The sequence below is a fragment of the Oreochromis aureus genome, linkage group 19 (genome assembly GCF_013358895.1).
Source record: "Oreochromis aureus strain Israel breed Guangdong linkage group 19, ZZ_aureus, whole genome shotgun sequence".
NCBI lineage: Eukaryota > Metazoa > Chordata > Actinopteri > Cichliformes > Cichlidae > Oreochromis > Oreochromis aureus.
In genome coordinates this window covers 16582744-16600836 of record NC_052960.1, presented here as the reverse complement: position 1 = coordinate 16600836, position 18093 = coordinate 16582744, and the positions used below count along the sequence as shown (strand labels likewise).

The window sequence follows — 18093 nt, the reverse complement described above, 5'->3', positions numbered from 1 at the left end:
TAAGGGAGGGAGCAAACTCCACCGTCACGTGGGAATGTTTGTGCTTTCTGGCAAACCAGAAACAGAGTGAAAAGCGTGTGTATGTGTGTGTGTGTTCTTGTCACCACCTCTTTCATTAATACTTCTCATTTCTATGCAAACTATAGTCCGGTCGCCATGGATGCAGAATTCCTCATTCACAGACTTAACTGAAGGAGAGGAATTTCAATGGGATGGTGTGATAGGACTCAGTTTATCAACTGCCACTGTTTTTCAAAACTGCACTTTGCAGTTTTACCAAAACACTGGAAGGAGGAAAAGGTATTTCTTTAAACCCGAGAAAAAGATTCGGGTTTTTATGTGCGCTGCTCTTTAATTATATGGCTCATTGCGTCTTTGCACCTTGATCCTCTTGGCTGAGGCTCCAAAGCCTCCTTCTTCTTCCTTTTCATCTAATGAAAAGATATTTCACAAAGGGGGAGGATTTCTGATATCCCTCCCCACTGACATTTCCTGTAGTCGTTTGGGGAGAAAAGAAAGGGGAAAAAAGGGGAAAGAAAAGAAGACCTAGTGCATCAGAGAGGTGGGGGGAAAAGGCAAGGGTTGTGTGTCTTACATAAGTCCTGCATGCCTGCTATTGTTAAGCCTGTCAACTTGAAAAAAAGAGTTGTATCAGTGAACATTGCCTCAGGCTGAGCAGTGATAAAATACACTATGAAGTGCAGATGGCTGATTTTAGTGACTCCCTTTAGTGTTACCACAAAACCACATATTTGCCTACATTAGATACATGAAGGGAAAAACTGAATTGCAGCCAATTCAACAGGTAACCGCTTATCTCTACCATATTCAATCAGCAAAAATAGGATTGCTTTGTGTTTAAAGGATTTTATCTGTTCTCTTTTCCCGCTTATTACTGCCGCTCAGTGAACAAGCACAGAATGGATGCAGTGTCTTAAATGTGGGCGCTCACAGTGGTACTGTGTGTGTGCAGTCACAAAGATAGACAAGCTCCTTTTGAATTGCATGTCGTGTTATTAAGCCAATAACACAGACAGGCCAAAATGTACATGCATAGCAGTACAAGATATCATTGTTGTGTTGCACACACACCCACCCACAGGCACACACGCTCACTCACACACAGAGCTTAAACCGAAAGCTTGAAGGGGTGGTAATGGAAAAAAAAAAAAAGTTCCTCTGGAGTCCAAACAAACATATCTGTGGTTTTTCCTTATGAGATAAGACGCAACACAATTTAAAATGTGGACCAAAGTCTCCAGAGGAAAAGCTGTAAAACCCCACTCTTTAACCTTTCAATCATTGTGAAAAAATGTGCACTCTTGAAAGGAAGTGAGGGCACACATCACATAAATAGGGTTGGCGACCCACTTTAGCAGGGCCTCATTCAGTCATTGTTTGTTGCATGGCTCCAAGTGTGAGGACGCTAAGCAGGGAGAGACAGAAAACAGATATTGTATATTTGCAACTTGCATGAATACATGCTGGCATTTGTTATTGTGACATATGTGCAGCATGTGTGATTTCATGCTCACTGTGCATGCACTCATTTTTTTTTTAATGCACTTCTAGCTGATGTAATGCAGGGGCTTGCAGCGTTCAAACAATACCCTCCTTCAGTTTCTTTGCAGCACTCAGTAAAGAAGCAGAGCCTTTGTATGCCAGCCAGCCTTTGAGCCCGGGTCCTATTGTAAAACTGAGCAAACCGGTCTGCGCAGGCAATGAACTAACATATAGTGAAGAACCCAAGTCCAAGGCCAAGGTGGGCGGGAGAGAAGAGATGAAAAATTGACAGGGGAAAATTGTTTTCCTTTTTTTTCCAGTGATGCTGGGAGTTTAGCAGTGAGAATTTGTGTGCAGGAAGGTCGACAAAGGTGGAATAACACAGGAATGCAGAAAAAGATCAAAGCTTTATTGGAAATGTGACTCACTTAATGTTTTCCCTCCTTGTCTCCACCCTTTACCGCCCTTTTCTTTAAGAAACTCTCTTCTTCCCCTCTTAAGAGTAATTTAACCGGTTGCTTCCCTTTCATGCCACACCGTTTCTTGTGTTAGAGCAAACGCTCTGCACTCTCAGACGGCGAGCAGGGAAATTTTGGCAGTGAGGAAGTGATGTGCATCGAATACAGCTTCTCTTTCTCTGTGACGCACACACAGCGTTAGAGGTTACAGCAACATCTTCCAGTAAAGATTAGAGCTGCCCAGATTTCCCTTCTTGCTTCCCAGCAGCCCAGAGGAGCAGGATAAGGTTCTTCAATGAACCCCGCCTCCAGCCCCCCCCCCAAAAAAAAATATCTCCCTCATCTTGCTGCCTGTTGACTCAGCTCCACTAGCACCGCTATCAATTTACTACCCCTGTCAGGACAGGGGGGCCCGGGCTTACCGTAAAATACCCCCTCTTCTGGTTGACATGGATGACTGAAAATTGGAGGACCGGGGAGACAAAGTAAAGCTGATTTATTGAAAAACACAGGGCTTTAGTTTCCCACTGGAATAGGCATATGAGGTGTATTGAATAGGACTGGAGCCCCATTGAAACTAATTTGCCTCAAGAACCTGCATTAAAGAGCAGCTTTGATGTAAAAAAAAAATATAATAGCTCTGACGTTAAGTGACAGCTGCTGCTTTGGAAAAATACATCATCTGTGACTCACTGACTGAGCACTGTCAGTCCAGTGCCATTCCATGCATGTTCTCCGTGGTCTGGCTTATGGGCAGGCAACAATGTTTACTCCACCCTCAAACAGACACCAATGCCAGTGTACCTGTTATTACAGTTGGTATGGTAACAAAAGGTTTTGCAGAGTGGGAACAGGTAGACAGACTTGTTTGTGATTCATATTGATGTTAATTGCGTGTCATAGTGTCATCTGAGTCGTACGAGTGATACTATCCATGTAACTAATAGGTTATAAGTCCACCCAAAGTTTCCCAACCAAGCCTGGAGCCATAAATAACAACATGTAGTGTTTTAAAGGACTGTGTGGGTATGTGCTGCAAATTGGTGAACAGTCAGAAAGAGGTATTTATATTTTCTGCAATTAAATGATCCAGCTGACAAGATTTACTTCAGCTGATTGCTGCTGTAGCAGTAACAGAAACAAGGTAGCCTGCTCTTTAGATAGCATGCAAACCACGCAGCCAAGGCTGTCATGTGATGCCTGACACGCTTGTTTACGATCTCTTGTTCAGAACACAAGCTGTTCTGTAGTTTCTGTTAACAGACAGTTTGCAGAGAACCAGCACAAATTGTTCTTTGTTACTCACACCCTCTCTCTACATTGTAAGGAGTATAAAGCTGTATAAACTTCGAGTTGATCATACAAGTCACGTGGACGCTCCATGCGAGCTTAGTTATTCCTAAAGAAGTGTTCATAAACGCCGTACCTTCCTCTGAAGAAACTTGTATTTGAATTTCTAACTTAGCAGCAATGTGCAAACCCCTTTGACTAAAATTAATGACACAGTTCTTCCTTGCAGACTTTTCACCCCCAACACACCATTCCAACGTGACCCGCTGAACTTTGACCTGCTGATTGCTTGCTCCCTTTTGTGAGCGGTTTCCAAAGCAACAAGCTTGTGAAGAATGATGGGTGCCTTTGTGCACCTGTCTGAATGTGTTTATAGCTGTTTAATTTTTATTGTCACCATTGATGCAGACTTATTGTCACTCTTCAGGAAATGTCACTTTATATTAGATCAGTGCCCGCGCTGTTTAAACTTTAATATGGCTTTCATAGATGTTCGAAGAATTAGCGATACCTCATAATATCAAACCAAGAGTCACGTTATATAAAGCAATTAATACGCATTCCAGTTTTTCCTGACATGATTAAAAAAGAGGAACTCAAATTCGTGTGTAAACAATGGCTGCAGTATATTTTATTTAATAACTTCACAATATTACAAATCATTAAGTGCTGAATGACTTACAACAGTCCAAAAAATTAGAAAAATAGGTATAAATACAAAACAAGTTATGTACAAATACCAAAAACAATAATGCTCAATGAAAAAAAAACACACTACAAAATCTGAAATCACAATTCTCTAATCTACATTGTAAAAAAAACCCGCACGCACAAACGCACAACAACCATTTCCCAAGCTGTCAAATACGCACCACAACACTCAATTTCAAGTTTTGATAGGACAGGACAGTTAGCTTATCTCTGCGGTGTAGAGGGAAAGCCAAAAATATACCAAATTTTATATTTCTAGAACACTTAAAAAAAAAACCTTTTTAATAACAAACAAACAAACAGATTAGAGTCAGAGCTGCTCCATCTTCAGGAGCACATCTCTGACATGTAAAAGTGTTACGCCGCAGCAGGCAGGGAAAGTATTTGTGGGCCTAATACCTGAACAGCAAAGACAAATTTTTCATTGTTTCTGTTTCTGCTGAGGTAACAGAGTTCTTTCATTCAAAACTAGCGGAAAAAGAAATTGCTCCTCTAATTAAACCTCACTTACATCAATTAACCCCCCCCCACCCCCACCCCTCTTCACCCCTCCTTGCAACACAGATGCTGCATTTAATTTGTTTTGGGTTATTTCCTAAGAAATACAATAGTAGTTTTACACTAATAAATTAAAACCAATCAGTTAAAGACAACTATTAAACTCAACAGAGCAACAACTTAAACAAAGCTGCCAAACCTACTAGGGGTTGCTCAAAGATTGTATATATTCAGAGATAAAAAAAGAAAAAAATAGCCACCATTTGTCATTACCTCTGGGTCACAGCCTGCACATTCAGGCATACAAGGTTTGACACAAAGCTTAAGGCATTAAAGAAGCAACATGAGCACCTTTAAAAACCAGTTTTAATGTCTAAAATCTATGCTGAGATCTCACCTGATGTGTATTCTCGAGCTGTAGATGCATGTCGACACTGAGGTTCATTCACAGCTTAATTTGATCAGTGGTGAAAACACTGCAAACATACCCTGTGTGTATGGCTCTTCACGGCTTTAGCTTACTTCGATCCAGTGATTGAATCCTGTAAAGCTGAATGGCAGTTAAAGCTGACATTATACAATGCTGCCCCCTATGGGCCAAAGAGTTGTACAAACAATTATTTACTTTGGAAACGAGGGGTAAAAAAAACAAAGTTCCTGAGTTGGTCACACTGAACAATGACTGATAAACAAATGCATCATCAGTTATTTCGCTGACAATACGATATAAACAATAACTCCTGCTTTCTATGAGATTTACTCGACTTACTGCCCAAATTTACTATATATACAAATATTTTCAATTTATAATTTAAACAAAGAAGTTGATTCCTCCATCGGACATTAAAACAGATTAAAACAGTTGATGGCTTCATAGTGTAATAGTTTGTCCCAAGAAGGCATTCGATTAAATATTACCCTTCTTCTCCCTGAATTTTCTCCGCCCCATCTCTTCATCTAAGCCTCAGCTTTTCAACAAATCTCCGAGATCGTAAGTGTCGAAGAAGTCTGACACTCCCTCGCTGTCCTCCAGGCTCCAGAGGTAGTCATCGTGGTCCAAAGGTGGAGAAAAACTGACAAAGGGGGTGTTGGGGTCTGAAGTGAAGGAGGTGCCAGGAAGCTGGTCCTCGGTTATCTGAAGCAGGCTGGGGGGCAAACCCAGCAGACCCTCTACATCAAGCAGAGAGGAAGTGGAGGTCACCGCTGAGGAGGCGGCTGGAGCTGCTGCAGAAATGTTGGCTGTGTTGAAGAAAGTGACAAAAATGAATTTTGTGCTAAGGGCACTGCATGAAAAAAAACATTTAGAGAGGCGGTGTACTGCTACACTTTTCTTTCTAGCTTCCTAAATTTCAATCGTTTTTTCAACTTTTATCTTCATACAAGTTCTATTTTTATTCTACTTCTGTGCACCCTGACTTTTTTGTTGTTCTTTATGCTTTCAGCTGATGGATTAAATAATGAAAAAGTTAAAGGAACAATTCAACATTTTTTGCAGAATGCAACCGAAATAAAACAAAGAAACAAGCAAATCTAAAGCTGATTAAATAACATGCCATTTGTTTAATTTGTCACCGAATTATCATGGCATCGCATGAAACCGCCAAAAAGAAGTGTGACCTTTCTGCTTTAATGGTGCTATTTGATCTTTGGACTGGCTCCAGCTGAAGAGGCGCAATTCATTTTTAATGTTCTGGAAGCCTTGACATAAAATCACTTTGTAAAACTTGTAAAACTAAATTAATGCTAGTTGTAAAACTAGATGCAGTCTAAGACTAGTGCACGGGTACCATCAAAGTAAGGGTAGCTCAAATAAAGGTGGTATTCTATTCAAAACTCAAAGCTTACAGTCAACTGGTTCCTCTTTGATGCTGTAACTCGGTGGTCCTATTGGGGTTGCAGCGGGAGGGTCTTGCGTTTGAGGGAATTCCTTTTTGGGAGTGACAACACTCTTAACAGGACTAGCTTCTTCAAGACCCTCATCAGGACATAAGTAGACTTCTATGGGACCATTTCTACTCTTTAAATAGATCTGCAAAGACCCCTGCTGTAAGGAAACAAGAGAAGAAGCAATTATTTATCAAGACAATCTGACATCAGGACAAATGCACAATTTAAAGAAAGGAGCGGTTAAGGGGACAAACTGAAACATAAACCAAATCTCACCCCTGCTGTGTCTGGCACCTCCAGCTTGGTCTCTGCAGGGGCTTTAACAGCAATGACTGTCTGGTCTTGAAGGCTGCCGATGGAACGGATGTCTTGATACGTCACATACCCCAATGTGGATCATGGGGTTAAGGGTAATAACAGTGGAATTTAAATACACGTGTGTGTGTGCTTTTCTTTTTTTCTCTTTTATTATTTTTTGGCTATATCTGGCAAGATATTAGTAAAAATCTGATAGTAAAGTAGGGAAAGATGAACGTCCCTGCTGCCTTTTAGCAATTGGTTATCTACTCAACCAAGCAAGCTACAGTGGAACATGCCAACAAAAGATGGAAACGGTCATGAAAGAATGATGTAGATAACCACGGTGCTCTATGTAAAGGATATCTCTGACTCTCTTTATATTCAGTGAGTTGTTTGAGCTGTGTGGTGCTGGACTGAATCTGTTCATCCAGAGATCTCTCTGCTCTCTCTAGGTCTCCCAGCTCTTTCCTCAGGGCACGGGCCTTCTCCCCTCCACCTGCTCCACCTTCAAACACGTCTCCAACCCTGGAGAAACACACACATACACACGATTAAACATGTCTTAAATTACAGACGGTCAAAACAACTCCACACATTTAGGTAGTGTCTACAACTGGCACTGCAATCTCTGCTGACTGCCACTAGGGGGCAGACAAGCGAGTACCAGTATGAAGTTTCTTTTTCCTTTTAATACTTCATGAAGAATAAAAGCAAAGGAGACATTTTTAGAATGCAATCAAAGCCCAGTATAAATAGACTCACTAACAATTGGTAGTTTTTTTTGCAAATGTCTATATATCTCTCTTTTTTACTAATTAGTCCGCAAAGTGTGCAGCATAAAAACACTACTTTGTAAAATCATTATAAAAATCAAGAGTAAATATGTTATAAAAGCAAACTTTTATAAGATATTAATATCTTGTCTCAGCTGTTTGACACGAGCAAAAGAACCAAGCTGCATTCCACTATGTTACACAGCTTTGTTAATAAAGCCAAATTGCTGCTGTCACCAGTCCTGCCCATGCTTTGCCCAACATTATTGTGAAAGTCTGTAAGGAACCCCAAATGCCAAGGCTTCACTTAATAGTTACGCAGTCCCTGGTTTGCCTCTGTGTGCTACACGCAGTTGATAAACCTCCCACTATTCCTGCTACTTAACCTTCTGCATTTCTACTTACAGCCACTGGATGTTGTTCTTTGACTTCTTCCTGATAAGCTGGACTCCCTCTAGAACATTGGTGATGTCATAAATGCGTCTTTTCTGGACCTCCAGGATCTCAGTGGCCCAGTTCAGATCAAGGACTCCATCAGGAGACTCGGCAATCAGACCCACAAATTTCTTGGTCAGCAGGCCCAGTGACGTGTCGTACCGCGTCCGCTCACCCGGAGATTTTGGAGCTGCGAGGAAACACACAGAAAAGTGGCGAATAAGACTAGAAATGTGTTTTAGTTATAGAACTCTGATTTGTACTAATTCATTCAAGTGTTTTATTTGGATGATGAGCTGGCGGAGAGATCACTGATTCAAATATTTACTGAATTAGTCATACAAGCAATTGACAACAGCGAAACATGAAAACAAACAGTTATTGGAATGTGTCAACTAGATTTATTTCTGCCTTTATGTTTTACTTTCTATGTTTGATATCATGTTCGAAATTACAAATAATCCTCAAAACAGCAATATTTCTTCCTCGCACGGAAAATCTGAAAATAAGAGCTATGGGTACGGTACTGTAAACCAGAAACAGCATCTGTCTCCGATGACTGTGTCTTCATATTGCTTTAATCTGCTACAGGTTTAATAATCAGTCTTGATTAGTTGGACGTCTCTGCTCCTCTGCATCAAAGAGCCAGTTTAGGTAGTTTAGGCAGCTCCAGCTGGTGGGAATCTTTGTGTAAGACTCGGAGCACATCAGAGATTATGGCTCTCTGTTGTCTTGGGAGCACTTCAGTATTCTCCTGGAATACTGTGAAAGAGGTCCTGGCATCTCTGCTTACTGTGCTGTCCCCGTGACCCAATAACATATAACCACACTGGTGATAGAAAATGGATCAATAGGTCTGATAATGTTAGTAATAACATATTCTCAGGGCTCCTGAATTCCAGAGAACTGGCCGTCAAACAATCATAAGACATTGCAATTTCATAACTGAGAGACACGGCAGACCGCATATTCCTCCCTGATCCGTCATTCCCGCTGAGCTGTGAGATGTGAGATGTCGTTGGGAAGGAGGCGCTAGCTTGTGTATTCTAGGAAAAGAATGTCAACAAGCCAGTTTATGATACTGGCTCTCTACTCCTGGCTACACCACTGCTTTTTTTAATCTGTTATGTGTAAAGCTGTATGCAACTTAGCTGCTGGTACAGCACTCTGTGCTCATATGGGTGAACTTCGCAGAAAGTGAGGAAACTATTGTGGAATACTTCAAAAGCAGTAGGCTTCCTATCATGTCAGTTTGACCCATAGCAAACAGGTCCGTTCGTGTTTGTTCACAACCCAAAGGGTGAGGACGCAATCAGGCTGACGTCGTGTCATGTGAACCTGGCATAACCCACCCTGCCTGGGTTCAGATTAATGCTAAAGAGTACTGTACAATCAACTTCTTTTCATTGTTTGCTTTTATTCTTTTCTTTTAATGTTGAACTGCGTCTTCCCTTTGCACAGTCTAAAAAATATTTTCCACCCACTGATGTGTACCACACCACACCAACTTTATTTATAGAGCACTTTCAACACCGTCACAGCAGACACAAAGTGCTGTACACAAAAACAACAAAAGATGTACAGTCTACTCACTCCTTGGGCTCGGTATCCGTGCTGCAATGCTGCATTTTCCTTTTGGCGTACGAAACTCTGGCAGATACAGAGGGTCTTCTAAATCCAGCTTCCTCTTGGCCTAGAGGGAAGACGTTTATCAAAGATTAGCAAAAAGATGCAAATGTTACAAAGCAGGTGTGACTTACAGCTCTACTATTTCCTCTGTATTAACTGCTGTTTCACTACATACGAACATATAAAGGGTGTATTAGACTGAAATCCTTCCAATCCCAGTGCAGGCTGAAAAAAAAGCACATTATGGAAAGTGTTTAACTCATCCTACTGACTTTAAATAATGGCTAGTTAAAAAGCTGAAAGAATCAAATAGTTTGTAGGGCAAGTCCAGACCTTTTGTAGAACAGTGGCATCAATGCTAGACGGCTAAATAGGGGCTTGTTTAAAAGTACCATGTCGTAAATGTGCCAACAACCCTCAAGTGCAGGAACAAAGCACCCCCCACACGCGCACTTTCCCAAGCACTTCAACAGGGGCTGATTTTGTTTGTCTGCAGTCAACAGAAGCGGGAGGTCTATAGGCCCGACTCGTTGCCTGCCATACGTCAGGAAGTCCCTGGAATCACTCAATGACCCCCCCCCCCCCTCTCAAACCTCCTCCTTCTGTGCTTAGCACACAGGCTCCACACAGAAACACACGCGCGCACACAAACAGAACATTATCTGACGATAACAGCGATGCATCATACAATCAAAAGCACATAAACAACCTTTGTAACCCAATATAAAATCTTCAAATGACCATTGCTTTTTTTTCCCCGCCATCCACTGGCCTACTTAGCTGAAGTGAAAGCGCTACTCTCTTAAGGATTAGGAAATTACCACCACACCCCACGTGCAGATATGCTGTCATCATCAAAAGTTCACGGTGGACGAGACCGTTTGCTGTCAGTCAGAAATCCAACAACTGCCCACACAATAACACAATGAGTGAGCTAGTGAGGCAATGGCATTTCACCTCAGCACACTCTGGCTGCTGGGTAATTTGTAGTGCTTGGCTAGATCTCACAAACTCCTTTCACCGTGTCTCCTCAGGAATACTTGGTAGGAATAATCCCTTTTGCCACGACAGCGTACATGCGGCCAGTGAACTGTTTTAGTTAACAGGTTTAGGGAAATTGCTTTTTCAGAGATGGGAAAAGCAGGGAGTGCACGTTACCGCGTGTGGATGTGCCTACGCATGTGAGAGTAAAGGGATAATGAAGGCTGCCATTGTCTCCCAGTGTTCTCCCTGACAAGTCCACCTGTTGACTCATGACATCTGGAGCAGCCCTGTGCTGTTGGCAGGCTGGATTTTAATCCCTAAAACACACAGTCAGGCATACAGAGACACCCGCAACAGGACGGTGACCAGCTACCGAAGAACAAAATGCTCACTGTTGCCCCTAAAACGACCTCTTGCACGATTCAAACTTTGAGTTTTCATTGGCTGATAGTCGCGAAAGTCGCTATCAAACACTTGGAGTCGCAGAAAGGAAGCAGACGATACCAGTTGGACTGCCTACAGCCGTGACAGCTGTGGTTTAACCAGAGAAAAACTGCCACAGCTTTCCACTGACTCAGTGTCCCAGCACAAAGAAAAAAATGTCGCATTTTTTCACCAAATAAGGCGGAAGATTTGTCATTTCTGTGACCTAAAGCGAGCAGGTCAACGTGTGTCACTTCAAACTTTTTAATGCACGTGTACAATTTGAGTCATAGCCTGATGCATGATGACTTGTAAGAATGGAACCAGCGGTTTCCCCCTGCAGCTGTACATCAGAGTGGGGGCTTGGGTGCTCCTTTTTTGCATGAGTGCTTTCTCTGGTGATTCAACCATATTACGCAAACCCCAAGTCATTTAGAGGAAAGGCCTTTTTTTTTTTTAATTCCTCACTTAACAGACTAACAGACCACTGAAAAAAGAAGTGCAGCTATTGACAAATGGTTACATTTTACAGAAAGTGCACAGGTATGCCACCTAGCACACATCACTTTTAAGGTGTTATAACACGACATTGTGAAAATCTGTGATGATCGGAATCCAAAAGCTTTCACACCCTAAAACTAGCTCTCACATACGTATGGTGCAGGTATAAGAGACGATGGGAGAGGCCCGAGACAGCTGCCCTCCTTATTAGCACTTTATCTCAAAGACTGGCAGTATCACGCCACTCACGTTTGCTATAACCTCACCCTGCCTGATTGCCCAGTTACGCCCATCTACTGCACGTGGCCCCTTCTGTTTGCTGTGTATTCTTTGGCCGGTTCCCGCCGTCTCTGCTGCTGTGCTGAAAACTCCACACATGTAATCATAATCACGTGAAGGGCTTCTGCAGTCGGGCCTCTCCTCAAACAAACAGATCTTGCTAGTCAGGCTGCACCAGACTTAGATTCCATCCAGGCAAAGGGCAAGTTTCAGTATGCCTACAAGTACCTACCGCTCTGTACCGAGCCCCTTCACTACCACACCCTTGGACATAAAGGAAAAACAAAAGTTGCACTACAACAGCCTCTTAAGCGGCTAAACAGAGGTGTGGATCCGTCCCCACTGTGGCTTGCCTGCCTGATGGGGGTAGGCTGCTTTGAAATGCAAAACTCCCCCTATAGAGAGCATTACCCTGCAGGGCTGGTATTTGCCTGAAGCTGGGGTTAAATGGAAAACACACCAACAAAACAGATAATAGAGAGAATGCATACAGTTGGTACTGTGTCCAATATCACACCAAAGCATCAGCCTGAATGGGTTGTTAACTCTAGGGGCTCAAAAAAGGTCGCAGGAGAGGTGTGTGTTCCTAAAAATTACCAAGGGAGAAAGACTAAGGCATTAGCTGACATCCGTAATCACTCAGTTGTAGTGGATTGTGCGCATTCCACAAAACTCAGAGTTAACGTCACATAAGCAGGGAATAAATGGGACATTGTTCCTGGTGAATATTATGGAGACGCATCCTGTTGCCATACCGCTGTTTGACAGCACTGAACTTTGCCTAAACTGACAAATTCATTCATCCGCAGTCCAATAAGAGAAAAGGGCTTCCCTGGACTTTGGCTGGAGGCCTGAATACTGTAACACATTTACATCCCTATCGAGCTGAAAGGAAGCAGAGACAACAGTTTATCAACAGCTTACACACCCTGGTTAAAATTCACATGCCAATAGCTGATACGTTGCCTTTTTCTAGAGTTAGTAAGATTAATAAGTAAAGACGGGATCTCTGCAGCTAACATTTACTAAAATCAGTCAAATATTAACCTTTTATTTTATTTTTGTAGGTAGGTGCCTACAAAAGTGTGGGACTATGTGTAATGTGTTCAGAGAGTGTTTAGATTGTTTGTACTTACAAAAATAAATTCTAATCTTTAGAATCTGGTTTCCCAGTCAAAGTTTAAAAAAAGGAAATCTTAGAGAAAAAAGCTGTGGTTATAATGTTGTATAGGTTAAAGGAAGTGAGCTGTAAGTACATGAAAAGGCAACACTTCCTGCAAACACAGGAGTCATGACTGAACATGCACTGAAACAGCTGTGTCAGCAACACATTACTATCTTCAGCTTCTTTACTGTCGTCAATAAAACTTCATAATATCATCGCATCAAATGTATCCTGCAAGATAGCTACCATCAGCCATCGCAACACATACAAGAGCAACTGAAATGTCGTGGCGTTTAGTCATTCAAACCCAATCATAAAGATAATGACATCCTTGTGTCTAATCATTTATATATTAGTGCAACAAAACTAACGTATAATAGAAGGAATAAGCTCAAACATCATTAAAGCCCACTGTACCACTTATTTCTAGACACGGGAATCAAATCACTTAAAATGATCAGTTTAAAAGCAGAAACTTTAAGGTGGGTTCCCTCCCTTTGATTAAGTTTACCCAATTTACTGAAGTGATCCAGAGGAAGTTTCTTAATCAGAGAACTTTTTGAAACCTCATCCGTATTTTCAACCGTGCCGTCACTTCTGTCAACCTGAATCAGGCTCCTGTTTTTGTGGTAAAATTGAAATGTGCACCTGTGACAATGTGCAACAACTGAAAATATTCAAATCCCTTGAAAACAGAAGTTACCGTGGTCACAGTGTGCATGCACAAAAACACAGGCGACATGATTGCGTACACAGGGGTAGTGTCGTAAAGCCTACTGAACCACATCACATCCAGTATGGACCACTTATATGGCCAAACTTTAAGGTTGGATTTCAAGGGGAAAACCAGGTTATCAAGCGTGAATGCACGTAATAATTCTAGAAACCAACAACCCATACACACTTTGACAGCAGTTAGGTTCACATTGGCACATGATATGCCAGGTGGTACCCTATTTCTCACTTTACTTATATCCATCTAATCCTCTTGAAGGGCCTATTAGGGCTGGGGATTTGACATGCGATTTGAAAACCCTGTACACACTCTAACCCCTTTAGCGTTACTGCAATTCATTAAATCTAAAAAAAGACTCCAGGGCTGACGAGTCAGCTGGAATAAAGACACCAAATACAACAAACAACAACAGGTGTGGAGCACTAAAAAGCTGCTGAGTGTCATCCAATCTTCTCAGATCAGGATTTTCAAATAATCTTCAGCATTCGAGTTTAAAATGAACGGCATTGCTAAATGTCGTTAAAGCCCACTGTGTACGTGTTCTACAAAACAGGTTAATCTTTTACTTATTTGTGATGCTTTAGGGCTTCCGATAGTAATACTTTCACACTCCAGAAAATACACCTGTTCTGTGGTTATGACCTCTGACCTATGCTTCCTTCCCACTGTCCAACACAGACCCTGTTTTGACATAATGGGAAGTGAGGGTGGAGCATCTGTTATGTGTGTTATCACCCATTACAAGTGTTGGGAAGCTATGAATTTGCCTTAAGTGTCTTTCCTCCAGCTTGGTTGAGCCCCTGCATTGTTTGCTTGTATTAAAAAAAACTAGCTCTGCTGCATCAAGGAGGGGGGGCACTCGTCTTTTGGGCATAAGAGAGTGGGGCCTCTCTCTAAGCACCCCCACTGGCTCATCAAAACCATCAAACACAGAACAAGGCGTCTGGCCTTGTGTTAGCTACAGCTGGACTGCGGGAGAAGATGTCACACAGCCTGGCATGGATAAGGAAAAAAAGAGAAAGAGAGAAGACACCATTCACGCACATCAGCAGCAGCCACAGTGGCCCCTCTGTGGCTTATCACGTCAAAACATATCTGAATGCGCCCTTCTCAAACATGCATAGCAATGAAAAAAGTCAAATATTCCTCCTCCGGACATATGCAAATCCCTCGCTGGATATTAAACAATAAGGAAACACGACCCCAGGCTTATATTTGTGTGATTATTTACCGGCAGTCGCCCGGAGGATGATCTGATGGGTTTAACCTCGGGTCCATGGGGGGTTGAATACAGGCTGTTGGCTCTTTGTTCGGCCACGCTGGTGTTGCAGATCTGGGTGAAATATCCGGCCGGTACCGTGTTCATCTGCGGACTGGACAGTCCGGCGAGGAAGAAGTCGGTCTTCACTCCACCGGTGGACAAAAGCTTCATCTTCTGCTGAGAGCAAGGCAGCCCCACTGCCTGCCGACCCGATGCCGGCGAGACGCCTTTAGGCATCCGCATCATTTTCCTGAGTGAACTGGACCGGTGAGGCGAAGGCAGAAGTGTGCCTGTACTTGAGCACACTGAATCGCTCAGCAAGCTTCACCTACTGCGGGACCGCTATGAATATATAAACTGCCTATACTGTAACACACACAAACAAAACAAAAGCAACTTTCACAGCGTAAACTGCCGGATTAGCTTCAAGCCGCATGAATTACACATGCAGTACAGGCTTATATGTTATAATGTGACGTTTATCATTAGTACATTCAACAGGCTGTTCGGTGTTGTTATCCTTTGTCCTGTATCAGTGTAGAGGAAACTTGCCTTACCAGTTATAAAGAATAGCTTCCTGAATAAATAAACTATTTCAAACGTCCAGAACTTTAAAGTTTAATTCTCCAAGGCTTCCAGGTCTCACTGAGATCCGGTTCCAGCTGGAGATTAACAAATTATTGTGCCTCCCTCTGGTGCTGAATCCGACCCAGTCTGCCACTCCTGTTCGTCCACCTCAGAGCTCCTCTCTCCATACAAGGGGGCAAGAGCTGGGGCAGAGCAGTCTTTTTACCGCCAAACTTCATCCCGCGAAATTCGGATCTCCCGCGGCTGAAAGCCGCTTCTGATTGGCTCATGGCACGTTCGGCTTGTCTAATTTGCATAAAACAGTTGTACGGCTATGGGAGTGATCTGCTTAAAGGGACAGGAGCACACATCCGAGACATGGTGTTCTTTCATTGCCAGGCTGGATATGGAGACAATGACCAGCCCAGACTTCATAATCACACGTTAGAGGTGCATTATTGTTGTTGGAGCACTTTTTATTGCCTTTTTAACTCCACTTGTAACCACTTACTTGCATTTACAGCATCCCAGTTCAGTTCCTTGACAGTCAAAGATTACAAAAACGGTTAAATATTAACTTCATATGTTTATATGAAATTTGCAGTGTATTAAAATGAAGTCTGATTCTGCAAATGGCGCAGTCATGTACAGTATGTTCAAATAGTGCCGAATTGCTCTCTGGGTAATTAGGACATAATAAAATATGTGTATTAGAAATCAGAGGGCAAGAAAGGATTGGAAAGTTTTTTTTAAAGTTTTATTTTGTAAATATAATTAAATATACTCTGTATGTTTTTTTGTAAACAATAAAGACAATTTTGCTTTATTGCATTCCATGTGATCAAAGTGTACTGTTCCCTGTTACAAGGTGTTGCTGGGGTAGTTTATAAATGATAATTGGATTCACTCAGTACCACTCCTGCTTATTGGCTCAGAGGAGGTATTGAAAGAAAACACCCCCTCCCCCACTTGCAGCAACCAAACCCAAGCCATATGACTTGACCCCCTTGGCCAAGACAAAGTAGACTCTCCACCAAAGCAGCCCCATTGTCCGGCCTCAATCTGAACGGCATTTTGAATGAAATAATCAAAGTTGAAAGTGGTTTGAATGCACAACAAAAATTATTGTTTGTTGTGCATCTGTGCCTTTAAAAAACCGAGGGTGAAGAAAAAAAGCTGACATAGTTGCCTCCTTATTACACTGGATTAGAAATCGGGAGATAATTCTTAATTGTCAGATGAAAGAAATTTGCTTCGTTCACCACATATTACTGCACTGGATGCCCACAGAGTGCAACGTATATTATCCCCACCCTCATGTTTCTTCCTCTTTCACACAAAATCCTGCACAATTTGTAGGTGTTCTTGCATAACTAGCAATACTGGAAATTCAGATTCATGTTTTATCCCAACTGCATGACATGCAACATCTCACAGCATTCTAGTGATGTACCTTTTGTACTTTAAACTTTGTCGCTTGTTTCTTTTCTTTTAAAAAAAAATCACTAGTGATGTTTCTCTCCGTCACATCAAAATTTGTGATGTTTCAAAATTTGTTCAGTGTATCAAACAGTGAATTTGTTTTATGAAACTCACGTGGAGTTAAATGAGTGTTGGGACAGTTACACATTTATTGTAGCTTTGCTGCCTACACCCCCAAATGGCTGTGCTATTTATAGCCATTTGTATACAGAGTCCTCTATTTTCAGTAACGGCACAAGTGATGACTGAAGTAGAACCAGGAAACATCACTAAATGCTGTTTTTCCTCCCTTGAGACACTCTGCTAGGCCTTTACTGCAGAAATGTCAGCTGCTGCTTGTTTATGGGTCTTTCTGCATTTGTTTTTGTACTTAGTGCACTAAGTGCATGCTAGATGGGGTTGCCAGTCAGGTGACTGACTTAGCCCTTGATATCTCATTGTCTTGAGAAAATCTTGGGTACCTTTTGCTGTATGCTTTCGGGTCATAATTCATCAGTTTTGCAGCATCTGACTGAATCTGAGCAGAGAGTATAGTAATGCACATTTCAGAATTCACGCTGCTTATATTGGCATTCATATAATCAATAAGCATTAGTGATCTAGTTCCACTTAGAGCCATACACCAAGCAGGCATAACAATATGACCACTGACAGGTGAAGTCAATAACACTGGCTATCTCCTCATCATTACACCTGTTTGTGAGTGGGATATATTAAGAAGCAAGTGAACATTTTTGTCCACAAAGCTGATGCGACAGAAACATGAAATATGGGCAAAGATTTAAGCAAGCTTGACGAGGGCTAAATTGTGAAGGCTAGAACTCCAAAATTGCAGGTCCAAGGAAGGAACAGTGGTAAACCAGTGACAGGGTCATGGCAGCTAAAGCTCACTGAAGCACGTAGGGACTGAAGACCCGTGTGATCCAATCCAACAGACGAGCTACTATAGCTCAAACTGCTGAGAAAGTTAATGCTGGTTCTGATAGAAAGGTGTCAGGTCAGGGGGCCCTTGCTGACCTGTTTCCACTACTGAAAGCGCCAACAAGTGCGCATCAGAACTGGAGTTTGGAGCAATGGAAGAAAATGGCCTCATCTGATGAAGCATGTTTTCTTTTACATCACATGGATAGCCCGGTATGTGTGTGTCACTCATCGGGCACAACAACGGGCACCAGGATCCACTACAGGAAGAAGCCAAGCCAGTGGAGGTA

The 18093-nt window shown here is 42.2% G+C and overlaps 1 protein-coding gene across 2 annotated transcripts; it reads right to left on the bottom strand.

The window, feature by feature from the left end:
- Window positions 1–3859: 3859 nt before the first annotated feature.
- e2f2 (E2F transcription factor 2) lies at window positions 3860–15896 on the bottom strand. Of its 2 annotated transcripts, XM_039602913.1 has the most exons (8): window positions 15391–15895; window positions 14804–15199; window positions 9449–9548; window positions 7826–8045; window positions 7011–7172; window positions 6624–6738; window positions 6306–6504; window positions 3860–5699 (listed from the first exon to the last, which is right to left on the bottom strand). In XM_039602913.1, exons 2-8 carry the CDS (start codon window positions 15077–15079, stop codon window positions 5425–5427), a joined length of 1347 nt encoding a protein of 448 aa, XP_039458847.1. In that variant the 5' UTR covers window positions 15080–15199; window positions 15391–15895; the 3' UTR covers window positions 3860–5424. The 2 variants fall into 2 exon arrangements, with proteins under 2 accessions (XP_039458847.1, XP_031614046.1); XM_031758186.2 differs by having other exon boundaries at window positions 6306–6501; window positions 14804–15896.
- Window positions 15897–18093: the final 2197 nt, after the last annotated feature.

Bases quoted from the DNA above. Each gene is read 5' to 3' on its own strand.
- e2f2 (XM_039602913.1), bottom strand. From the start codon at position 15,079: ATGATGCGGATGCCTAAAGGCGTCTCGCCGGCATCGGGTCGGCAGGCA. The intron at 7,173-7,825 runs GTAAGTAGAAAT...GTGTTTCTCCAG, and splicing joins AAGAACAACATCCAGTGGCT to GGTTGGAGACGTGTTTGAAG. The intron at 6,739-7,010 runs ATATCCTTTACA...CCCATGATCCAC, and splicing joins GAATATAAAGAGAGTCAGAG to ATTGGGGTATGTGACGTATC.